The 26,464-nt window shown below is 36.8% G+C and overlaps 2 protein-coding genes across 2 annotated transcripts; both read right to left on the reverse strand.

Moving 5' to 3' along the window:
- Positions 1-4,517: 4,517 nt before the first annotated feature.
- Positions 4,518-5,755, reverse strand: LOC121740511. Its single transcript, XM_042133228.1, has 3 exons — positions 5,748-5,755; positions 5,500-5,686; positions 4,518-5,099 (listed from the first exon to the last, which is right to left on the reverse strand). Exons 1-3 carry the CDS (start codon positions 5,753-5,755, stop codon positions 4,872-4,874), a joined length of 423 nt encoding a protein of 140 aa, XP_041989162.1. The 3' UTR covers positions 4,518-4,871.
- A 6,623-nt stretch (positions 5,756-12,378) lies between these two features.
- On the reverse strand, positions 12,379-18,010 carry LOC121740612. The gene is made up of 4 exons (XM_042133344.1): positions 17,907-18,010; positions 15,780-15,914; positions 13,383-13,596; positions 12,379-12,556 (listed from the first exon to the last, which is right to left on the reverse strand). Exons 1-4 carry the CDS (start codon positions 17,994-17,996, stop codon positions 12,402-12,404), a joined length of 594 nt encoding a protein of 197 aa, XP_041989278.1. The 5' UTR covers positions 17,997-18,010; the 3' UTR covers positions 12,379-12,401.
- Between the last annotated feature and the right edge of the window lie 8,454 nt (positions 18,011-26,464).

The following is a 26,464-nucleotide window of genomic DNA, read 5'->3' on the forward strand; positions in this document are numbered from 1 at the left end:
TTTTATTATTCACAATAATCAATATTACGAAATATTAAAGTTCGTACAGCATTAATCTTATTATGGTATTGGCATTGAGCTAAAATTTTGAATAATTTAGTTAAAATAAAATATGGCGTTACCTACCTCTGGACGACGGATCAATATTCTTGAAAACGGAAAATTACATAATGTAAGGAATTAATTCGTTTTTGTTCGAGTAAAAATTAATATTTACTTTAACGTGCAGTAACTTAGATACCCACTATAAAAATTAATATTTACTTTAACGTGCAGTAACTTAGATACCCACTAAATATCTATTACGCCTGTCCCCAGAGATTTAGATGTATCTATGGACATCATGTATACATGGACAGCGGGGCTAAAATGGTCGCTTTGAAGAATCATGACATGAATCATAATATGATTCATTTTTCTGAAATCGCAAAATGCAACTCTGCTTGCAATTCATTTCTGTATTTCTGTACTGATTTGACATTTTGTCAGTTTGACAGTTTTGACAATTCATTTGCTGAATTGATTGAGAGGAATTGCTAAATGTGACCGCAGAGCGTTCCCTAACCACTTGATAAGCAAATACCTGGCAGGGAAGTCTAATATATATTTTTTATGAAATAAGGGGGCAAACGAGCAAACGGGTCACCTGATGGAAAGCAACTTCCGTCGCCCATGGACACTCGCAGCATCAGAAGAGCTGCATGTGCGTTGCCGGCCTTTTAAGAGGGAATAGGGTAATAGGGGAGGGTAGGGAAGGGAAGGGAATAGGGGAGGGTAGGAAAGGGAATAGGGGATTGGGCCTCCGGTAAACTCACTCACTCGGCGAAACACAGCGCAAGCCCTGTTTCACGCCGGTTTTATGTGAGAACGTGGTATTTATCCGGTCGAGCCGGCCCATTCGTGCCGAAGCATGGCTCTCCCACGTATAAAATAAATAAATAAATAAAATAAAATATTTAAAACTAATATTACAATTAACAGCATTATATTTTTGCCTTTTTTTTTTTTGAAGTTTCTATGAAAATGGACACTAAGGGCCTGTTTCACCACTACCTGATAAAGTGCCGGATAGGCTATCCACAACTATTTTGACAGATTCGCCATAATCTATCTGTCAAGTTAAGTGGTGAATAGCCTATCCGGCACTTATCCGGAAGTGGTGAAACAAGCCCTTAGTATAAGCGTATAAAAACTCCTTGTCTGTTCTGAATGTACTGTGTAGCTTGATGGGTGTGGTTTTCGTTGGCTCTCAGCACAGTAAAGTTTTCAGACAGAATGACGTATGCGCCGCATTTCCTTGAGAAGTGGCGAGTGCACTGCCATCTTGTGCCGCCCTTAAGGGTGTAGTGCTTGTAGTAGGTGTACTGGTTGTACATCGCCAACATTTTACCTTTTTCCGTCCTGATCATTTGGGCTAGAATAGTGGAACACGTTAGGGACCTGTTGTGTAACATAAGATAGTTTTATTTTTAGGAAGTACAAATTAATATGCTTCAAGAGTTGAATAATATAAAAGCGGCTCTCAAACTTTTTTGGTGGCGGAACCCACCAAGTGACATTTTTGACGGACCCCCAAAAAAGTATGTTTTGTCTTTGAATATGTTATAATTGTCTTCATGATGTCTGGTAACATTTAAAAAAATGTATCGCTCAAGAAGCCTCTACATTCTACAAGTACAAGGCTTATGGCCCAGGGATCCGCGAGGCACACTTTGAGAATGGCTGGCATATCATATCTTGTATCTTTAAACGAGCAATTCTTGTATATATCTATCTATATATATAATTGGAATCTCGGAATCGGCTCCAACGATTTTCATGAAATTTTGTATATAGGGGGTTTCGGGGGCGATAAATCGATCTAGCTAGGAATCATTTTTAGAAAATGTAATTTAATTCGTGTTTTATCGAATACCGAGCAAATAGCTAGTATATTATAATAACCAGGACCCATTTTTGTTCCGCCGTCAGCAGACTTTCAGATTTTTAAGACCAGAGCCCTTAAATCAGAGGTAATCGAGGACCGAATCAACTTAATCTCAAGATAGATTTTAGCAATTTCAATTTCACATCTACACTAGCGCGCGACTGCACGGTGGCTCAATTTGTAGCTAATTCGTTAGGGCAACCATTTAATCATTTGGATCAACCGCAAATGATTTTTTTTCAAGCTGACAGAAAATTTTAACAATACAATATTTCTTTTACACAATTTCGAGTAAAATAAAACACTACAAAATATATTCATGTTTAATTTATTTCAGTGTAGGCAATAAGTATTTTGGCACCAAGTATCTAGTAGATATTATCAATTTGACTAGGTTTATGTTAGTACATGTATATTTTTTTATAATTAGATAGGTATTAAGTACAAAAAGTTTATAAGGAATGTATGTACCGAGTCATCAGCACCTAAAAAGATCCTAATAATTTTGGAATGTTAAACATATCCTCGATATAAGTACTTATAAGTTACGTAAATGCAATTCATACTTGTCAGTTTTTCGATTAAAACTATACTTACTTAAAATGTAAATATTTTTCAAAAGCGACCTAAATTATAAATATCCAGCTATTGGCAAAATACTGCGGCGAAACTACTGTCTATGTCACCACAAACACAATTATTAAAAAGGAAAAAACTTTTGAAAGAAGTAAAATCGTATATAATACGGAACCCTAATGAATGAATTTGAGGCAAATAAATTCGTATATTTGTCTAATGGGCCAAATATACGGAGAGGCCGACCGTTCCGGTCGACCTGACCGACTCACACACACAGGGGAATGGACTAAACGAGCCCAGCGGGGCTAAAATGGTCGCTTTGGAGAATCATATTATGTATCATAATATTATGATTCATTTTTTTTATCGCAAAATGCAAATCTGCTTGCAATTCATGTCTAGTAATTCGTACTAATTTGACATTTGTCAGTTTGACAGTTTTGACAATTCATTTGCTGAATTGATTGAGAGGAATTGCTAAATGTGACCATTTTAGCCCCGCTGTTCATCTTACATAATTCATTAATAGAGATTCTATGATTACAATATGATACAACAAGTTTATAACATTTTCAACATGGCACAAGAATGAGATGATGGAGATCATACATCAAAACCTTGAAAACTACAATTAGCGATATAAAATACATAATTCGTTTTGAGGTTATGACTTTTTGAACAGCTGATATTGGATTAAGTTACATTTCATTGTAAAAACACCCCTTTTGGGTTAAAGGGTGAAGTCGTGACCGGCAAAAAGGGGTGCAGTTACAAGGTCAGAAGCACGAAACCTCACGCATTAAAATTACAACTCTATACACTTATTTCCTATAGTTACAACACAGCTTAAATTATCCAATATAGTAGAGCTTAAGGTAAACGTAGAACGTAGGTACTGACGCGTTTCAGCTGTCGCAAATCGTAAAATTACCTACATGTCCTGCAGGCGCAGCGTTTCTAGAGACTAAACGCCATATACGGAGAAGCAGATCGACTCGTCAGCGCGGGCGTTCGGACTGATCACAGGTCGACCTATCGGCCTCCCCGTATATGAGCGGTGAAGGGGTCTTTACATACATTTGGAGCAGCCTGCAAATACCGCTGTGACTACGTCTGAGTGTTGCTAGGTGAAAAAAAAAACACAAAAACGAGAGTACAAGTTGCGCGTGCGACGTGCAGAATCGGCGTTTACCTTTACTGTAATTTTGCTCATTCATCGACATCTATCGGCGACATTCGGAACAAAAGAAAAACGCAAACCTAGAGCTGTACAAGATTACAATATGTAGCTGTAAACTCTGGCAACAGCACACATATTTTCATACGGGTTGAGATTCAAGTTTTTAATAGTTCGGTGAGGCCTTGATCATTTTCATCTAAACGGCCATCTTTCGGCAGTAGAAGTTATGTAGCTAACCTACCGAGGGAGTGGGAGGTACGTAGCGAGTGGGCGCACCTACCGAGTCTCCCATAAGGTAAACTAGGTTTACCTACGTAGGTACCACCACAGAAATTGATTCAGCTAAGCAGTTAGTGGACCTATATAATAGGTCGATTTATGTCAAGCTCAGCCAACAGATCACATTTAACACTGAATTGACAAAATCCGACCATATGATGTAGGGTAGCCATCTGCCTAGGAATCAGATTCTTCGATGGTACAGCGTAGCATGTGGAATAAATTTTTGACGTTACATGAACAAAGATGATTTGAGCGCTGTGTCCGGTTTCTGAGATTTTTGACGGAGCTATTCATTAGTACTTGATTTATATTATAATGTAAATAAAAAAGAAACTCAGCGTCTAGTACAGCTATCCCCACCCCGCGGCCCGCCGGGACTTTATTTGTGGCCCGCGTGATGTTAAACCATTTTGAAATTTACTACCACCGCGCCGGCAAAATAATATAAAATAGTCGTGAAAGTCGTGAATTTTTTTTCACTATTAGAACGTTAATTTTGAAGAACGTTATTTTTTAATCCTAAAAATTTTTGTTGCCACCCACGACACCAAGACCAAACCACGTTTGTGGCCCGTATGAAAAAAAGGTTGGGGGCCACTGGTCTAGTTAGTACATAGGCACAATCGCGTACTTTCTTATGTTCCAGTCAAACATGCATTTATCCTAGTTCCCATCATGTTTATTTTAAGTTTAATCAAATCCGAAATTAATTTAGCACGTTGCATTGGATGTTGATTTGAAATTCTTTAAGCACTTTTTATCAACAACCTTTTTATCAACTAAAGGGAAGAGTGAAAACTGATGCAACCGTCCGTCTAGAATCAGCAACAACAATCAAATATTTTGTTTATCAGCGCAGCTTTTTACAGACGTGATGACTGGCAACGTGCTAAAATCTGTACATCAGTCGTTGAAGTTATACTTGGTGTAGTTGTCCTCGTGATTGTGAATACCCTTGTGCTTGATGTATCTGCCCTCCAGGTCAGTTTGGATGCAGCTGTTGCAGCCCAGCCTCTTCCGATCCCGGCAAGTCCAGTTTATAGTATTCTGGTACCTGTTGTTGATCCAGTACTTGTTGTCTTTGTATATCAACACCATGCTGCCCGTCCTGTGCGACGGCAAATAGTATATCTCTGAAACACAACCTTCACGCTTACAATTTGAACGTAAAAATAAAACAAAACCTCCAAGAAAATGACTAGAATTTATTAATATTTGACAAAAAAAAAATACAAAAATATAGAGAATACTGTATTCTAAAATATTCACAACTTTCCAACTATAAACTAGCAGGTCCCTACAACAGAAACATGCGTCCGCAAAAACATTCATTATATTCACTAGTAAGTACTGTATAATTTAATCACATGATTGTAACAAAATTTCATAAAGAAATATATAAAAATTAACATCATTTCATCTTAACATAGTCCTTTTCTCTAATAAATCTGCCATCGTGGCACATTCTTAAGCGGGGAGGGCTGTGTATATGCCTTCCCCGGAATATTGAGATGTAGTCTCGTCCGTCCACTCCTCTGTAGGTGATGACGTCTGCCCGGCAGCCGTGGACGTCTCTCGAAGAGCAGTACCACTGCTTCTTGCCGTGGGCCTGGTGATTCTTCATATAAAATGTGAAACCGTTTAAAATGAGTAGACCAGCTCCTGTCCTTCCCGGAATAAACTGTGCAGGAACTGTAGAGTAAAACCAAAAAATTAACCTTTGTGTGTAAGGGAATAAAACACAGTCTTACTTATAATATTTTATTTACTAAGTAATACCCAACCATTATGCGCAAACCATTATTTGCTTTCATTATTTGTTTAAAGCAAATATGGTTTTTACATAACATTATATACCAAAATAACATGCAATTTCTATACTTCAATTCCTCTAAAATCGGATATAGAAGTGGCATGTTGCAGTATTAAAAAAGAAAGGGGAGTGGCATAAAAATGAAAACACAAACCGTTTAGGATTATTTATTTCTTTATGGGAGTCAGGGGAAAATTAAAAGACACAGCAGTTTTTTTATTTCAAATAAATAGATTACAATAGTTTTTTTTTTTATATTATAATAAAATTTAAACAAATCTCATATTTTTAAATTAAAAATAACAATTTTTTAGAATCATTAAAATTCAAAATTTAAATTTGGTAATGGCACCATAGTTGTTTAGAAAATATTTAAGGGTATCCAAGAGAGTAGAGGGTAATCTCCAAATTATCTGAAACCTGGTATGGGTTTAAGATACTTTTAAGCCATGCTATCTTTTATATCTAAAATACTCAAATAAGTTTTGGATTTAAGAAAGAAAAGTATTTGAAACAAAATAAAAATGTAATTATAACAAACTTAGGCAAGCCCTTAGTGATAGACTTGAAACATGTACATGCACATTGATGTCTTCATTTTCACCAAGTACATGATATAATGGGATTCGAACCCATTCGAGATCAAGAATCGCATTTCTCTCCAAAAGAAGTTTATGTTTAGTCCATGCTTATTTTATCACTTTTCTTCATTTTAATGACACATTAGCTACAAACATCCATCAACTTAATACACATTGGCCATGAAAATTAGTAACATAACACTAGGAATTGAACCTAGTGATTTATTAGAAAATTTTTCCACAGAAACTAACCTAGAGCCTGTATTTTGTGATGACCACTAATCCCATCCATCCCTGACACCAAAATTTACCACAAAATTACTAAACATCTAGGACTTGAACCCAGAAATTACAAATTTAGTGTTGTAGTGAGCATTCATTCTGTCCACACATTAAAAGGAGTCAAACCCATTTAAAATAGTACATTAATCCTTTGATTGCAGATTCTTGGAAAACTTTTGTTCTGGCGGCCACATGTGGCGGCTTGGCAGCTTGGGAGTTGAAGCGTTAACTTATGTAATACATGTACAATGCCATCAGATAATCCATAATAAAATAAACTGGGAATCGAACCCATTCAATTGAATTTTATATGCATATCTTTAATAAAAAATTGTAACAACTGGGAATTGAACCCAGCAAAACTTAAAACAGTGATCTTACGGGATCCAAGAGAAGTAACCACAAAGTTGCACCACTCAATATTACTGGGAGTCGAACCCAGAAACAATAATATTTTAGAGCTTCTTGCAAAGAGAAATAACCATAAAGTTAAACCATACAAAATTACCGGGAGTCGAACCCAGAAACAATAATGTTTTAGAGCTTCTTGCAAAAAGAAGTAACCACAAAGTTCCACCAAACAATATTAGCGGGAGTCGAACCCAGAAACAATAATATTATAGAGCTTCTTGCAAAAAGAAGTGACCACAAAGTTCCACCAAATAATATTACCGGGAGTTGAACCCAGAAGCAATAATATTATAGAGCTTCTTGCAAAAAGAAGTACCTAACCACAAAGTTCCATCAAATAATATTACCGGGAGTCGAACCCAGAAGCAATAATATTATAGAGCTTCTTGCAAAAAGAAGTACCTAACCACAAAGTTCCATCAAATAATATTACCGGGAGTCGAACCCAGAAGCAATAATATTATAGAGCTTCTTGCAAAAAGAAGTAACCACAAAGTTCCACCAACAATATTACCGGGAGTCGAACCCAGCCAAAACTATTTCAGACTAACCAACAAAATCGTAATACATACTTAACCTCAATTTAAACATTGTCACTGGGAGTCGAACCAAGGAAAAAAGTAACTGCACTATTTACTCCACACAAAATGAGTTAACTGAACTGTGTTTAAAACACAGCAAGAACTGTAGTAACTTATATCCTTCAAAATTCTTAAAGCCTACAAAAATATTACTGGGAGTCGAACCCAGGATTCATTTCCTTATTTTTACCTGTTTGCCAATATGGGAGTCGAACCCAAGTATTTCAATAGTAAAATAAAGTTTCAAGCTAACATTTGTGATGACTTTATATAAATCATCATCATCACTATATAGTATACCAGCTTTGAAACGTGAACTCTAAAAAATCTAAATGAACATGCCTCAATCTTCTTGAGAGCTACGCTGCCACATACATAGACATGTTAAACCTTTTACACAATGCTCTGTAGACTGAAATCTCATGTGAGACATCACAAAGGGCTTAAAATAAATTGATTTATCCGAGTAGTTCAAAAAATTACTCAATTTAAATCCAAAACTTAACATTTGAGTCAAAAGAGTTGGTACATTGAAAGCCATGAATGTTTTGTATTATTACAACCTTTTTAAAGTTTAGTTTACTTTGCTTATTAATCTTTTTAATAAAATACGCCAAAAAATAGCATAACTGGATGCTAAAAGCAACAATTTTGGATGTGCACCCTCTACATTGACAATCAAAACAAAACTTTGTAACTGCTTTTGTAACTATTGTATGAGAGAAAATCGTGATATATCTCTTGGAACACCTTCGTAATAGAACTTACTTTCTATTACTCACCGAACCGCCGTCTGCAAACGAAGAAATAGCTCCATAACGAAGTAAAAGCGGGAACAAAAACTAACCTTAACACAATTTCTCACTTTGATTTAAAAAACTTGAAAGGCACTTGAATAGCACTTTAATGCACAGAAACATTTTACACTTTAATTAACACAGGCTAATACACTAAAACACTTATTTATCACAATAATATAGAGGCAAAACAACTTTGAAAACAGTTTGACATTTGGACACTTATGAATAACCCGACGGATATGCGATTTTTTACCGTTTATCGCATCTTTTTACGGAACGTGTGCTAAAAAGTGAGCACGTAATTAGCGATTTTATTATTTTTAGAGAAATTCATAAATATATTTTGATGTAAACACCGTAAAACAACAGTTATTTGGCATCGAGCGTACTATTTTGACATATTACTAGGGATGTTCTAGTGATGGTCGACTCGAGTTGGGCATAACTCGAACCCACTCTGACTCGAGTTCGTAAACCGCCAAAAATACATTAATAAATGATTCTATTTCAAACAATAATTTTATTTTTTACTAACATTATTATAAATAAATAACATAAAAAAATGAAAGAATTGAAACATAAAAATATCATTTGTCGGTTCCAGTTTTTTAACTATTTATGCGAAGCTGAGGGAATAAACTGGTAAAATTCACAAAAGTATCCACTAATTATTGTCCATCTAGTTAACTCGAGTTACGTAACTCAAGTTCAACCAGAGTTACGTGCATTTTTACTCGGGTTTAATCGAGTTTTGATTTCCCAAGTTGGGACATCACTAGGATGTTCCGATAATAATATGTAAACTCGATACTTTTGACTCGACATCGAACTCAGTATTTTAACAGTATTATGACTCATTTGCGGTACTTATCTACTTCTTTTAGGCCAGAATTACTATCCAATACTATTTGTCGCCTTGGACTGCTCGGTAGCAGTAAGCAGGTGCTATAGTGTTTGTAGTGCTCCAAAACATAGTGTACGGAGCTTTTTACCAAAACATATTAATATTATTATAATTTATAAGAAATGCTGCTGTATTTGTATGCGGCTTTAGCCCCAATTTCACCAACGTCTGTTAGTGCTAACAGCTTGTTAAAATTTTAATGTCAAGTCTTCTCTTTTATTCATAAGAAAAACGAAAGAGGTAACGTGATACTATTACTAATTCGAGCGTTAGCTTTAACAGTCGTTGGTGAAATTGGGGCTTAAGCTAGTATTCGTTACGTTACGTTAGTTTCTTTCCAAAGACGTGTCGATATTTTTACAGTGTAAGTATAATTATAAACGAATAGTATCGAAAGTGAGTACTTGAGTAGTAATCGATTGGAACATCCCTACAGACCAAGTCAAAGACAAAAAAAATATTTTGTTGTTTCTTCTTCTTCAACTTACTTGGCAGCCATACTTGCCGAAAGCCGAAACATGAAATACCTACGTAAAAGAAAGAAAATACGTGTAAAGGAACGTCGCGCTTCGAGCAGAGTTATGGCGGTTTCGAACAACTACTCCGCTAAACATTAATCAATAATATAATATGAGTACGAAAATAGCTAGTACTTACTATTTAATTAAATTAGTTTCTAAGTTTTGTACAAATAAAGCATTTTCTATCTTTCTATCTATGTATAATTATTATAAATGAAATAAGTAAAAAATATGAGAACTTTATTAATTCGAAATAAAAATGGGCAAGGCGACAATATTTAAAATGTAAGAGTTCTCCCTCTGACACTGACCCTGGGGGAGGCCTTTGCCCAGCAGTGGGATAGCATAGGCTAACAAAAAAAAATACACCTAATAAGGCGTTATTCATGGAGGTATTATACTATCCATGGCGTTATTACTACACATAATAATATTATACGTAAAAGAAAGGCAGGTTGCAAAAGAAAACAAACAATTTCATATTAAGTTTATAATTCATAAAATCCTAATCCCCTACCCCCTAGAAAGAAAAGCAGTTGAGGAATGAGGATACCAATTCTGGACATCCATGCTCAGAAATTAGTTGTATCACGAGAAGTGATTTTTTTTAGTTTTTTATTTAATTTTCCTATCTTACGGTATCCACTTGAAAATTTTTGACTTTTATTTTTAAATTGTGAGTTTTGGCAATAAATATTCAAATATTTAATTATTTGATTAAATCTGGTAAATATTGAATTAAATAACAATAACACAATGTAGAAAAAAGTTAAGAAATAATATGTAAATGTATGCCATTTAATTTTCGGGCTTTCAAAGACCCCAGGTGACCAACGGCGTTATTTTAAAAGCGCGACCAACCGAGGGTTAAGCATCAAGACGTCTTGGGACACGGGCTACTGTAAAAAATAAAAAAATAAAGGCATGAGTCATGACTCATGACTTTATGATAACACTACTCAACACTAAAAAAGAATCTGATTTTGTACATATGATTTCATATCGAGGTTGACTACTAATAAATAAATGTAGGCATTTTATTTTGATATCACATCTGGAAACTGAGAAATATAAATTCAAACTTTCTGTAACGTAGACGTAAGTTTGATGTTTATGTAGCTGGTATTTCGAAAATAAGATTATTTTACAAACAAAACTTACTTTATACGTTAGTTAAATTAATGAACTTTTATTTGACTTGCGTGAATGTTAGCAGTCCTAACTTATTTTGTTACATTTTTGGCGAATTTATACCAAGATCTGGCCATCACGAGAGTCACTCGTACTAGGACACAAAATTGTTAAATTTGGTTCACTGGTTGAGCCCGATTAGGTAAATTATTTTGCTGCCGTAACACATAAAATTAGGCTTTTTAAATATTTTCGTAAAAAACTTGAACAAAGATAGTCCTGCATTACAATTTCCCTAGCAAGTTTCCAAATCTTAGTTAGGCAAAAATCAAAGTCAAAATCAAATCTTATTCGTAGGTAGGGCATAAGAAAGCTGATCGAAGATTCATCTTTTACATCAACTTACTCTTAATCATTCTGAAAAACAAGCAGGGGAAGCTTTTATTGATGTGACAATGAATTTTCTCGTTCACAAGAAATCCGCTGACTTTCGGCAAAAATAAAATTGATGTTGGACTAAAAAAAAAGGAATGTTATATGTAATTAACATAGTCCGCACTTGGACTTTTTGCCCGAAAATATGGGATCAGTTAGCCATAAACATGGGAACCGCTTTCATGAAGATACGGCCGAATTTTTTCCAAGATGGGGGCCTGTTATGCTAGCAGATTACTGTTGGAGCCTTATTAGTAAATCTCCAGGATCTTAATACAAGCGTAAAGCCAGCTGCACCAAGAAATCTTCCCCTTTTTATATAAAAAAATAAAAAAAACCTAATGGATGAGCTTGATTTTGCTTGAAAATTATATGTTTGAATAATTTCATTTATCTCGTAAGTGAGATGTGATCCAAAAATTTTATTTACACATTTATATTAGGGCAATAACAAGGAATTATAATTACATAGTAGGAACTCAGATAAAAAAAAGTTGAAAATTTGTTGAGTAGTGTAATCTTATAAAGAAGAACTGAGGGTAGATTATACCAATTTTGTAAGAACTATAATTATACGAAAATGTCCGTATTAGGGCAAAGTCGTTTTATAGAAATAAGGTCCGTATAATTATAATTCTTAGGGCAAAGTCGTTTAGTTTTGTGTAAAAAAAAATAAGGGCATGAGTCATGACTCATGACTTATTTTTTTTACACAGCGATTAAATTATACCGGTCTGCTTGTCTTTGTCTGGCACATTGAAAAAGTCGCGTAACTGATAACGACAGCCTTGAACAGTAGGTACTAGGTAATATGTATACGCTGACACGTAGGTACCTATATTTTATTTTTATTATTATCAGTTAGAACTAAGATGCTAAACAATTATTACCTACACAATATAATATACTTAATCGCGAATCAACAATAATTGCGTTATTTTTAAGACAAATTTTGTTAAAAAAATAAGTTTATTTTAGTCCACGGTCAAAGTTCTGAATGTACCAGCCATGCCCAAATATTCCTCGTTAAAATCCGCTATCAAGCGGTAATTTTCATTGGTACGCGCTTTGTTCATCTCCTTGCAGTGCGATGTGAATTTTTCTGAGCGTAATTCGTTCAATAGGTCGTCTGAAAAAAACATATAAATAAATGTAGCGTTATTAAAATATTATACAATATTAATAATATCATTAAACTATTAAAATTCATAAAATTTAAATAAGCATGCAAACTTGTTGTCAACTTGCTTATTGCATACATTTTTCAATTAGTAGCGCCATCTAGCGACATACTTTTGAAATACTATATTCTGAAGTCTGAACCATAGTAAAATTTACTATGTCTGAACCTTAGAGTATACATTAGCAAGCTATAGAGCGCGCGCATCGCTCGTTCCCCGTTGTGCCGATCGTAAGCAGAAGTTCTATAGATACTTGTCAAACGTATAACGCAAGTCTAGTGATGTTCCATGCGCCATCGTTTGACGCTTATAGGAAAATATGTTCACACTCGTGCTTACAGTTCATACCTTGTTAGAAGCACTCTATAGCTTGCTATAATGTATACTCTATGGTCTGAACCATTGACACAGAATATAATATATTAGCTGTAGTACCAACCATTCAGCTCAATTATTGAGGTTGGGTTCCACCAGAGGCGTTTAACCAAAGATTTGACATTTTGCACTGTAGTTAGGTATCGCTGTTAAAGTTAAAGTTACACTTATAGTTAAAGTAAGTTGGTGCAACCCAACCTAAGTTTCATGTTCTGGATAGTTATAGAACCAATGATATTCTATAGAACACTGCTTAGTGCTTTTGTTCCATTTAATATATTTAAATATTTTTAATCATTAAAATAATAGTAAAGTAAAAAAAAAGATTTAAGATATTACCACAGAATACATAAGTAAACTTATATTATAAGTACAAGCATTACTTATAGAAAGTCTTACCGCGAAGTTCAACTACAGTTTTATCATCACCACCATATTCCTTCGGTAGAATATCTCTGGGTACAATCTCGTACAACGACTCCAAGTCTTTGTGACAAGTAATGCGTTGACCAATTTTGGCTTTCAAAACTTGCCTCAGTATTGAAGCGAATAATTCTACCGCTTTGGATTCTGATATAAGGTGTACTCCTTTTATTCGTATGCTGTATCCATCCTGGAATCTATATCTATACTAATATTATAAATGCGAAAGTATCTCTGTCTGTCTGTCTGTCTGTCTGTCTGTCTGTCTCGCTTTCACGCCAAAACTACTGAACCGATTGCAATGAAATTTTGTACACAGTTATTCTAGAGTCTGAGAAAGGACATAGGCTACATTTTGATGTGGGAAAATATCTTATTTCCATGAAAATATCGATGAAAATTACTTCGCATTGCGCGTGGCCAGCGCTCATCCCGGGGGTCCTGGGTTCGAGTCCCGCAGGCGGAACAAAAAGTTTTCAATGTTCCTGGGTCTTGGATGTGTATTAAAATAATATTTCAAAAATCTTAAATATATTTTATGTATAATATTATAAAAAATCCAGAAATATATCGACGCGATGCAATGAACATTTTAGTTCTAATACGATTCAACAGATGGCGCTTTTTTTTTTACTTCGTTGTAACATAGAACTAATCATACTTATTAGTTATTATGTTTTTGTTTATAGTTTTTAATACGTTAGAATATTATGTTTAATAATATTATCACTTGCTATAATAATAATCAATCTATCTGATCTTATAGAACTCCTACTGCATTTCTAAGGAGTTCGAGTGTGTTGTGTTGGCCTATATTCCATCCAGAAAATATTTTTACATTTTAATTCTAATATATGAAAACAGATGGCGCTTTATTTTTTACTTCATTATTATAACAGAACTAATCATACCTACTTTATTATATATTATTATTGTTTTTATTCATAACTAGCTGTTGCCCGCGACTTCGTCCGCGTGGACTTTAGTTTATAGTGCGCGGTGTCAACAAAATTTGTGTCAAATTTAAAAACTTTTTAAAACCCTGGTAAGTGGTACCCCTCTTAGGGCCGCGCAGCGCGCTACACCGGAATGGCAGCGCTGAAAGTGCTCGCCTCGCCGCTGCCATTCCGGTGTAGCGCGGCCCTTAATTAATCAAAATACCCAAAAACAGCTGTGCAGTGTGCACATAATCTGTACTAATATTATGAATGCGAAAGTATCTCTGTCTGTCTGTCTGTCTGTCAGTCTCGCTTTCACGCCAAACGCCAAAACTACCGAACCGATTGTAATGAAATTTTGTATACTGATAGTCTAAAGCCTGAGAAAGGACACAGGCTACTTTTTTACTGGAAAAAAGGGTTGTAAGGGTCGTAAATTTGTTCAAAAAATTCATAATGGCGTTCATATGGCGCCGTGCGTCTTCTACATGGCGCTGACGCTTGCTCAAAAGTCTTTCTATAAGAGGTGGTATCATCTTACATTTAAGTCTCGATTTTTTTCGATTGTTATATCTATTCTACGGTATTAAATAACTCAGTACTTTATCTGTGCAGGCAGTGACGTAACCTTAAGACCAAATTTCACCAACGACTGTTAAAGTTAATGCTCGAATTAGTATCACGTTAGCTGTTTCGTTTTTCATATGAATGAAAGAGAAGACAGGATATTTTAACAAGCTGTTAACACTAACAGACGTTGGTGAAATTGGGGCTAAACCTATCAATGATAAATAGTTTATGGGTAAAGTTGTGTAATTGGGGGGCTAAATAAGCTTTAAAATTTGGCATAATATATAAAGTTTAACATACAAAAATGAAGTACTTATTGTTTGCACACTGCACAGCTGTATTGATTTAAGGGGTACCAGGGTTTTTTTATAAAAGCTTTTGACACCAATTTTGTTGACATCGCGCGCTATAAACTGAAGTCCACGCGGACGAAGTCGCGGGCAACAGCTAGTATAAAATAAATACTTTAAAGATTGTATAACGGCCGTACTTGGAGAATTGACAATGTTTAAGAAGTTTCTTATCATTGGATATGGATATAAAGTCCGTAAGTAGTATACGTACTTAATATTATTTTCTGTTAAAGTCTTCATTAAAATACTACTTTTTAAAGTATTAGAAATCTGAGATGTAATATTTTAATGAATGCATTGGCAATTTGGCATTCATTAAAATATTATTACTACTCAGATTGGCGATTGCTGATTGCTGTAAGACAACTGAAAGTACAGTATACGACGTCTAATTCGTTACTTCTAGCGCCATCTGTGATATAATATTGAAGTCTGAATCATAGGGTGTTCAAGAACTCAAAATCTCATGAAAGTTAAAACCCTGTCAAGTGATGGTGAAGGGCTATACTAACCGTAGCTATATCCATTACTTTTTTGAAGTCCATTACATTTAATGCTCTCACAAATTCAACGATATTCATTTCTCTAAAGTCCACCACGAAACCAAGGCCGGTACTGTAGTCATAGGCTTGTATGTACTCACATGCCTGGAATTAAAAATAATAGAACAGCTATGGAATCGTAATTAAACTAGTACTTAGTTATTAATTTAGTTTCTGACGTCACAGCTAAAAATAAACGTAATTTTTGGTACTTAAACATCTATCTGGAATGTTGAATTTTAATTTTATGAACATTCTCAGAACAAATTACATAATAGGTATTTTGTCTATGTGGATAGGTACCTATTATGAAATACCTATCCACATAGACAAAATATTTTTTTTTGACGCCTCCGTGGTCTAGTGGTATAGAGCGCGGCTCTTGACTCGGGGGTCGTGGGTTAGATTCCCGCGTTGGAAACATATTATTGTTATTTCCAAGTTTGGTTAGGACAATGCAGGCTGATCACCTGATTGTCTGACAAGTAAGATGATCCATGCGTCGGATGGGCATGTAAAAAGTCGGTCCTGCGCGATCTTTCGCCGGTCGTGTCGGTCTTCCGTCCCACTGGGTTATGAGAGTAAAGGAATAGAGAGTGCTCTTGTGTGCTGCGCACACACTTGGGCACTATAAAATTACTCCTGCGTAGCTGGCCTGTATTCAATCAAACCGGCCACCGTCACCGAAACCGGTGTGGGAGCTATTAATATTATTAAGAAAGACAGATGTGATGTACTTATCTTAAAAAATAAAATAAAAAATAACTTTAATTTTATGAGCGAATAATATTTAAGGGCCGGTCGACCTTAAAAAAAAACAGAAATTACTTATACAAGAGAAATTAGTAAAAGACAATAGAATAGCTGTAATTATTATATTCAAAGTTTTGCCGCCTGCCATAATGAGGCGCGCTATAAAATCGGTATAATAAGTCAAAAATATTAAAAATATATACAAATATAGGTGTATCATAAATCATAGGCCATGCAAACCAAAAATACGAAAAAAAAATTTGGGTAAGAGCTCTTGCACGTTTATTCGTTGGGGCCATCAAAATGTTGCTTAGCTGTGACTATGGAGGGTAGATGGTAGTAGGGAGGACACCTATCTTATATGGGGGATATTTGAAAAAGTGTCCAGCTATACGCAGTAAATAACAGTTGAAAAATCCTCCAAGAGTGGCGCTAGCTGCAGCAAAGGGTATGGAATGAATGTAGCCGTTGGTGACAAAATATAAATTGAAGTTAGCCGAATAGCCGAGTCACAGAATAACTGGGTTAATACCAATATATTTTGAAAAAAATATAACCTAAAATAGTTGAAATAAAAGCTGCTAAATGATTTAAATCCCTGTTGCTACTGTAGCGCCACCCTAATTTAACGCACTTCAGCAGACACTTTTTACATACAGAAATAGTTCTCCTCCATAGCTGTGACATACGAAAGCGCGGAATTCGGAAGCAGCTGCCATCCTGCTGACAGGAATCACTAACTAAATCAAAATCTTAATACTTATTTTCTGTCTCAACTCTCAAGTATTTAGAACCATACTAAACAGTATCACCCTCATTTACAAGGTGTAACAAAACATACTGATAATACTTTAGGGTGTGTATGATTCGCGTGTATAGTTCACTGTGAAAGTAGCAGCGCTGAAAGTGAAACTTTTTAAGCTTTTGTATGGACAAACTCATGACGCTCTCGCGCGCAGGGAACTCTATACAAGGGATACATTTATGCTCTAAAGTCTAAACCTAAAGTATTATCACTCAGTTTTGTTACAACGTCCTGTATAAATTTAATGGTAGGTAGGAATAGCTCTCAGCTTTGAATACCAGGGATCAGTGACGGTGCAAGACCTAAATTTTATGTGGGCAAAATATATTCTGCGAGGCTCCCTGATGGATGATACAAGAAGACGGATTTTGTTGAAAGATTTTTTTAATAATCGTAAATCCAAAAAAAAAACGCACTGTCCAAGGGGCGCCCCTTGGACCGCGAGGCCGTGGGCGGTGTGGCGACCGCCCACGCCTTACGCCGCCTCTGCCAGGTGCACTGCGAAGTAGGAAGCTAAATACATTTAAAAAATTACTCACCAGTAGAAAGTATTTTAAATGATTTTGTATTTGATCAAATCTGTCCCCATGACACTTCATAAAAATGATTCTACCGTGGTCTGGTGTCATTTTGGGCAGGAGTGTGCTTGTGCTGAAACAAAATCATTAATATAATAATAATTAGACAATATATATGCTAAAATGTAGTGGACCATAGAATATCATAGGTATAGGCGTCCTGATGACGTCTTGATAAACCATCACAACCTGATGGAAATCAACTACCGTCGCCCATGAACACTCGCAACATTAGAAGAGCTGCAGGTGCATTGCCTATTACTCTATATAACTTCCAGAGCCTTTGGTAACACTTAATATTACTTAGGTATACTCGGAAAAACAAAATTGTGTTATCATTTTTTTCGGGGTATAATGGATATTCCTGGTCTCATGGCTTTTCTAATTACACGTTACATAAAAATAATAATTATTAATTTGCTTAGGTACTATAGGTACTCTACCTACCTTAAAATCTATACTTACTAATATTGTAATTAAGAAGAGTTTGTTTGTTTGTTTGAACGCGCTAATCTCAGGAACTACTGGTCCGATTTGAAAAATTCTTTCAGTGTTAGATAGCCCATTTATCGAGGAAGGCTATATTTTATCACGCTAATACTAATAGAATCGAAGAAATAGAGGAAAATGTGGAAAAAATGGGAGAAATTATTTGAAATGGCTTATTTGAACGCGCTAATCTCAGGAACTACTGATCCGATTTAAAAAAGTTTTCCATGTTAGATAGCCCATTTATCGAAAAAACCTATAGGCTATATTTTATCACGCTAAGACTAATGGGAGCGAAGAAATAGAGGAAAATGTGGAAAAAATGGGGGAAATTATTTGAAAGAGCTTATTTGAACGCGCTAATCTCAGGAACTACTGATCCGATTTGCAATTTTTTTTCAGTGTTAGATATCCCATCAATTGAGGAAGGCTATAGACTATATTTTATTACGCTAAGACTAATAGGAGCGAAGAAATAGAGGAAAATGTGAAAAAAAACGGGGGAAATTATTTGAAAGGGCTTATCTCACGAACTACTGGAGCAATTTTTCTGTTACTTGGCACAGATAAGTAGTAGACCACGTGAAGGATCATAGGCTATTCTTTGTGGACTAATTTGTCTGTGAAATATCTAATTTACGCGGGCGAAGCTGCGCGGAACGTTATATTTCGCGTGGTCACGATATCACGCGTAAACGGCTGGACCCATTTTGCTGTTTGGTATAAAACTATAAAGATACTTTGAGTTCCGAAAAAGAACATACGATATATTTTGTCCCGGAAAAATGTACGGTTACTGCACAATATACTTTTATGATTTGCGCGTAAACTATTCAATCTATTTTGATGGAATTTGGTATGGAAATACTTTGAGTCTCGGGAAAGGACAAGGAATACTAATTTTGTCCAGGAAAATGCACGGTTCCCGCACAATAAACTTTTATGATTATCGCCTAAACTATTCAATATATTTTGATGAAATTTGGTATGGCAATACTTTCAGTCTCGGGAACGGACAAGGGATACTTTTTATCCCGGAAAATATACGATTCCCGCATAATAAACTTTTATGATTATCGCCTAAACTATTCAATCTATTTTGATGAAATTTAGTATGGCAATACTTTCAGTCTCGGGAACGGACAAGGGATACTTTTTATCCCGGAAAATATACGATTCCCGCACAATAAACCTTTGTTATTTATAATGATTCTTTCCAAAATGCCTCTCGCTGAAATTCAGTAAGGTTATGTTCATACTGACATTATAAATGAGAAATTGTGTCAGTCTGTCTGCGGGTCTGCTACCTCTTCACCCCCAAATCGCTAAACCGATTTTGCTTAAAGGTATGGGAGACATTTTGATCCCCGGGAAAGGACACAGGATACTTTTCATTAGGGTCATTTTTCCCTACGGTTCCCGCGAACGAAGTTTGACGTAAGTATAATAATATAATATAAAACATTGTTTCTTTTCGACGATCTCTGTGGCTCAGTTGGTGAGCACGTTGGAAGCTCAAGCCGGGGGTCGCGGGTTCGAATCCCGCCGACGGAACAAAAAGTTTTCAAAAGTTCCTGGGTCATGGTTATCTATTAAAAATGTGTATCAACTATCATATTATAGTAAAAATCTTAAATATATGTATAGTATGAGACCCACCCTGTATATAATTGGAATCTCGGAATCGGCTCCAACGATTTTCATGAAATTTGGTATATAGGGGCCTAATCATGCCATTTTTTTTGTTTGTTTTATTTTAGTTAAGCAGTTTTTTCACTGACCTCTATTATATAATGGAGGTCAGTGAGTTTTTTCTTTTGGTTTATTGTTTGTTTTTTTGCTTAGTGTGTGCAGTGCATTGTATTTATGTTTGAATAAATTTTATTACTATTATTATTATGAAAGTTATGGCTGAATGAAAAGTCATGTTTTTTACCATTTTGTATGAAAAATATTGTAGATGATATAAAAATATATTAAGTTTGGTGCAAATGTCCACAACCAACAACATTTACGTAATGGTCTGCTGAATACGGAATCATTATAACTGGACCGCAACCAAAAATATCCTGTAAGTAAAAAGTCATGACGGAATTAAAAAGTTTCCTACCATTTTATTCCATAAAATAGTGTTAATGTGATCCATTGCACTTTTTAACTACTCAATCTATGTTATGTCATGCCGCTTGGCATTTCCTATTAGGTTTTCACAGAAATAGATGAAAATCAATATTAATATTTTCACTCACAAAAATAATCTATACTTACATATAAAACTCAAAGGTGACTGACTGACTGATTGACTGATCACTATGATCTATCAACGCACAGCCTAAACCACGGTTCGGATCGGGCTGAAAGGCATGCAGGTAGATGTTATGACGTAAGCATTCGCTAAGAAAGGATTTTGATAAATTCCTGTAAGCTGCTGCAAAATGTACGAATAACTAAAAATAAAAATAAATGATGAAATGAATTGTACTTGTATCTAAGGCATATCTACAGGTTGTAACAAAACTAAGTGATAATACTTTAGTTAGAGTATAATATTATATTATTATGTGTCCCTTGTATAGAGTGCACTGTGAAAGAAGCAGCGCTGAAAGACATTTTTTTGTGATTTGCATGGGCAAGCGCCATGGCGTAAAGAGTTTCCCCATACAAAAGTGAAAAAAAAAAATGTTCTCTTTCAGCGCTGCTACTTTTACACTAAACTCTATACGCTGGACTCAGACACAGTACACACCCTAAAGTATTATCACATAGTTTTGTTATACCCTGTGTACTAATATTATGAAGCTGAAGTGTTTGTGTGTTTGAAAGTGCTAATCTCAGGAACTGCTTGTTCGATTTGAAAAAAATATTTTTGTGTTGGATAGCCCATATACCGAGGAAGGCTTTAAGCTAATAAATAATGTTGGTTTTTTTTATTTTCCTGAGTATTCAATATTCATGTTATGATTGATTTACTTATAGTTGAAAATACGAACTTAAAATGCCTAATATCTCGGCTCCGATATAGTTTAGCTATATGTCCACCGTAATAAAGTTTGCTCTCCTTGATATGTTCTTTCATAATATTGTTACGGTACATGGTATACGGACACGTGGTGCGCAAGTACATACTCGAACCTTCTAAAAAGGTCCAATGTTTGTTTACGTGTTTACCCTTTATTTGTTAGCGTGTTTGAATTTAGACCTTATGACTGAGTCCATAAGGTCTAAATTAAATTCAACTTACTGCACTTATCGCAAGGACGGCAGTTTTATTGTGGTACATGCCCGAGCTTCCTAGAAATTTCCCACGGTTGTTTACTTGTTTACGTGAATCGGGAAATTTCTGGAATTCGTCTCGCCATATAAAAAGAGCCGCAGGCAGGTCCGGCAAGTCAGTTCGGTTCGAGCGATCATCAAGGCGATTTCGGAGTGAACACGAGTGATCAATAGTGAGTGAACCAGTGAAACCTGCGACTTGGCTACGACCTAGGACAGTGATAGTGCTTAGTGATTGGACCTAGTGATTAGTGTTTGGACTTAGTGCTAAGTGTTGTGACCTAGTGTTTAGTGCAGTGTTAATAAAGTCTTCAAGAGAGTCACCAGGTCTTTCTCTCCAAATCCTCGAACCCTAGCACGTAACAACTGGTGTCAGAAGTGGGATTTGGAGATGCCATTGACTCCGAGAGAGGACTTCAAGGGGAGTGTCAGGACAAGGGCGCAGCGAGCTGCTGCCATTGACTCCGAGAGAGGAGTTGCGGAGGCCACACCCACTGGGGACCAAGCTCCGCCCACTGAGGGACAGGCCCCACCCACTGGCCCCGCCCACATGGCTCCGCCCACTGGCCACGCCCACCAGGATCCGCCCACTTTGGATGAAGCCACGCCCACCGGCTCCGCCCACCGGGACACGCCCACTGGCCACGCCCCTCTGGCTCCGCCCACTTTGGGCATGGCCACGCCCATTCAAGCCACGCCCATTGGCCCCGCCCACCAGGCCCCACCCGTAGCTCCTACAGCCCCCCAAGTGGCCCTTCATTTAGAAAGTTTAATTGAATTAATGGAGCTGCAAAGGGCTGAAATCAGAGCGATTCGAGAGGCACAAGACCGCAAGCTCGGCGCTTTACAAGAGTCACAAGACCGCAAGCTCGGCGCTTTACAAGAGTCACAAGAACGCAAGCTCGGTGCTGAAATCAGAGCGATTCGAGAATCACAAGAGCAACAAAAAGACCTCCAAGAAAAAGCGCTTGGAGCTATAAAGGATGTCAGTGACACGGTGGTTAAGCTTCGAAAAGATGTCGACGTAATGAAAGAACGAGTTACTGGGTTAGAGACGGTTGTGGAAAATTTGAAAACCGGATTCACAGAACTACAGAAGAGAGTAGTGCGCCTAGAAACTACGGGAGTTGCGGTGTCTAGTGGAGTCACTGGTGTGGCGCAAGGACCAAGAGTAAAGGTGCCACCGTACGACGGCACTACTTCTTGGAACGCTTATCGTCGGCAATTTCAGACTGTTGCTACCGCAAACGGATGGACGGAGGAGCAATGCTTGACCGCTCTCACTGTTGCACTCAGAGGGCAAGCTGTGTCGGTTCTGGAGGCACTGCCACATACGGGAAATGGTTTCCAAGACCTGATGGAGGCACTGGAATCCAGATACGGGGAGCGACACCTGGAGCACGTGTTCCGTGCCCAACTGCGTGACAGAGTCCAACGTTCAGGAGAAGGACTTCAACAATGGGCGTTGGAAATTGAAAAACTCGTCAGGAAGGCATATCCAGGAGCCGACACCAAGATGGTCGACACAAATATTGTTCAAGGATTTGTCGACGGAATCAAAGACTTGGAGGTCAGGGCTGCAGTAAGACTTGGTCACCATACCTCGCTAAAGGAAGCATTAGCGCATGCTTTGGAAGTCGAGGCTGTGCGCCATGACATACGGCAGACCCATAAGATCCACAAGGTCTCTGAAGAAGTCAAGGAAGTTAAGGCTTCTACGAGGAAAAGACTCGAAGCCATGTGCTATAAGTGTGGTGAGAGGGGCCATCTTCAGCTAAACTGTCCGCAGAAGAAGACCCAGATGGCAAGGATAAAAAGGATCGAGGAACAAATGGAGGAGTTGAAGAAGCAAGCGGTTTCGTCCCCTACCCGGAGTCATGGGGAACGAATAGAATCCAGAACTAAGGGGCGAGTACTGGATGACGCGGAGAAAGCCCCGGTAACTGTTACCTCCCAGGCACGGAGCGGAACAAAGAGAACAAGTAATTTGGGGCACATGGAGAATGAAGCTATGAGAAAGGCTCAAGAAAAAGATGACGACCTTCGGCACATCATCACATGGAAGAAATGGGGTGACATAAAACCAATCTGGAGTGAAGTTGCACCCACTGGCGCTGTCACTAAGGCGTACTGGGAGCAATGGGACAGTCTGATACTTCAGGACGGACTACTCTACCGGAAATGGCAGAAGGCTAACGGCAGAGAGTTCTATTTTCAGATAATTGTCCCAAGGGCAAGAGTACCAGATGTTCTCCGCGAGATACATGAGGGCGTATCAGGGAGTCATCTAGGCGTCAAGAGGATGCTAAGGAAAGTGCGAGAACGATTCTTCTGGTTGCATTGGAGAGATGATGTGCAGGATTGGTGCCACAGATGTATTACTTGCGCTGCTGTAAAGGGACCACAGACCAGGAGTAGTCGTAGGAACCGTCTGGCGCGTTACCATGGCAGTAACAATGATGCTCGGGACGAGCATCTCTAAGAGGGGAGTAGTGTTACGGTACATGGTATACGGACACGTGGTGCGCAAGTACATACTCGAACCTTCTAAAAAGGTCCAATGTTTGTTTACGTGTTTACCCTTTATTTGTTAGCGTGTTTGAATTTAGACCTTATGACTGAGTCCATAAGGTCTAAATTAAATTCAACTTACTGCACTTATCGCAAGGACGGCAGTTTTATTGTGGTACATGCCCGAGCTTCCTAGAAATTTCCCACGGTTGTTTACTTGTTTACGTGAATCGGGAAATTTCTGGAATTCGTCTCGCCATATAAAAAGAGCCGCAGGCAGGTCCGGCAAGTCAGTTCGGTTCGAGCGATCATCAAGGCGATTTCGGAGTGAACACGAGTGATCAATAGTGAGTGAACCAGTGAAACCTGCGACTTGGCTACGACCTAGGACAGTGATAGTGCTTAGTGATTGGACCTAGTGATTAGTGTTTGGACTTAGTGCTAAGTGTTGTGACCTAGTGTTTAGTGCAGTGTTAATAAAGTCTTCAAGAGAGTCACCAGGTCTTTCTCTCCAAATCCTCGAACCCTAGCACGTAACAATATGCCGGTTTGGTGAGCGGCCGCGAAATTTGAAAATGACGCCAATATTACCCAAACCCCTTTATCAAGTAAGCTGATAGATTGTTAAGTCTCGTGAGTCGCGACCATCGCGACAAGCTTTTATTATCATGCAAATTGTACAAAATATTGAGAATTAAGCTTAATAGTTAAAATTTTTAAGGAGAAATTTATTTTCTTATTTTTAGACTATTTAAATAAAAGTTTTTTTTCAAAAAGTTTTTTGTTTTAATTTATTCATATGGTCATAACTTTTTACTGACAGCTTATTTTAATTTGTCTCGTAATGACAGTTCCTCTATATTTAATGGATAATAAGTCAATATGGGTCTCGTTAGTGATGGAAATTTGAATTTTTACCTCATTCTCCTTTATAATACTTTTTCAAATAAAACATTCAGGTTACCAATTACCAAGGGTATAATATGGTAAATAGCTGTATGGGCAACGCTCCCTTTGCCTGTCCCGACCGGGACGAATTAAAAAAAAAAAGGTCTATGGTAATTGGTAACTTGACTAGGGTGGGTATATATTAATAATTGGTTATTGGTCTACTTATATAGCAGGGATTCCCAATATTTTTCAGCCTGCGGCGCAGTTACGCGTAAAATGTTTTGTCACGGCGCCCTACTCTACCTAGCTATTAGAAAAGATACATAAAAAAATACCTTTAATGATTATAGTTAAGAGTCCGTATACGAAATTTTGCCGAAATTTTGAAAAAAAACGACAGAAATCTATACTAATATTATAAACGCGAAAGTATCTCTGTCTGTCTGTCTGTCTGTCTGACTGTCTGTCTGTCTGTCTGTCTGTCTGTCTCGCTTTCACGCCAAAACTGCCGAACCGACTGTAATGAAATTTTGTATACAGATAGTCTAAAGCCTGAGAAAGGACATAGGCTACTTTTTTACTGGAAAAAAGCGTTGTAAGGGGGTGAAAATGCGTAAATTTGTTCAAATTAAGTTAGTTCCAAAAATTCAAAATAGATGGCGCCGTGCGTCTCTTACATCGCGCTAACGCTTGCCCAGAAGTCGTTCTATAAGAGGTGGTATTATCATGTAGCATATAAACTAATATTGTGCATTAAAACTTATAGTAATACTGTATTTTAATTGTTAAATCACGTCTGTTAATCAGCGAAATCGGCAAAATTACGTATACAGACGCTTAAGTTGAGCAGGTAAATAGTAATGAAATAATATTTAACCCTTAACTCGACGTAATTTTTTTTCGCGATTTTTTTTTTGTTCATATACCTATCCTTTAGACACTAAAGATGTTCAGAAAAATATAAAAAAAATCCCTGTTTGACAATTTTCGAGAAAATGATAGTATAGTATGGGCAGTTCCATGTAAAAGTCTACCATAAACTAAGAAAATAAATACCTGATTTTGGTATTAATTATACTTAATTATAGTCACAACATTGTGGTACTATTAAGATTTTATAGAAGCAACGATTTCTAAGCATTACTTTTCTAGCAAAGCTGCCATTTATGAGATGATGTCGTGAGCTCGGCTGAGTGTGGTTTTGTGTGATGAAGTTCTGACTTAGTTTTCACGTTATCTATTTTAAATTCTTGTCATATTTTGTTACACACTGATTGTTCACACAGTTAAATACCGATATAGCTTTTGAGATTCGGAAAAATTCTTTTTAAAAAGATATAATAGGCTTGTACTCG

The sequence above is a fragment of the Aricia agestis genome, chromosome 3, assembly GCF_905147365.1.
Source record: "Aricia agestis chromosome 3, ilAriAges1.1, whole genome shotgun sequence".
NCBI classification, from domain to species: domain Eukaryota; kingdom Metazoa; phylum Arthropoda; class Insecta; order Lepidoptera; family Lycaenidae; genus Aricia; species Aricia agestis.

Coding starts and splice junctions, on each gene's coding strand:
- LOC121740511 (XM_042133228.1), bottom strand. Junction 5,100..5,499: donor ACGTCATCACCTACAGAGGA/GTGGACGGACGA, acceptor TGTGTTTCAGAG/ATATACTATTTGCCGTCGCA.
- LOC121740612 (XM_042133344.1), bottom strand. CDS start 17,996: ATGACACCAGACCACGGTAGAATCATTTTTATGAAGTGTCATGGGGAC. Junction 13,597..15,779: donor AAGTAATGGATATAGCTACG/GTTAGTATAGCC, acceptor TATAGATTCCAG/GATGGATACAGCATACGAAT. Junction 12,557..13,382: donor AACTGTAGTTGAACTTCGCG/GTAAGACTTTCT, acceptor TGTTTTTTTCAG/ACGACCTATTGAACGAATTA.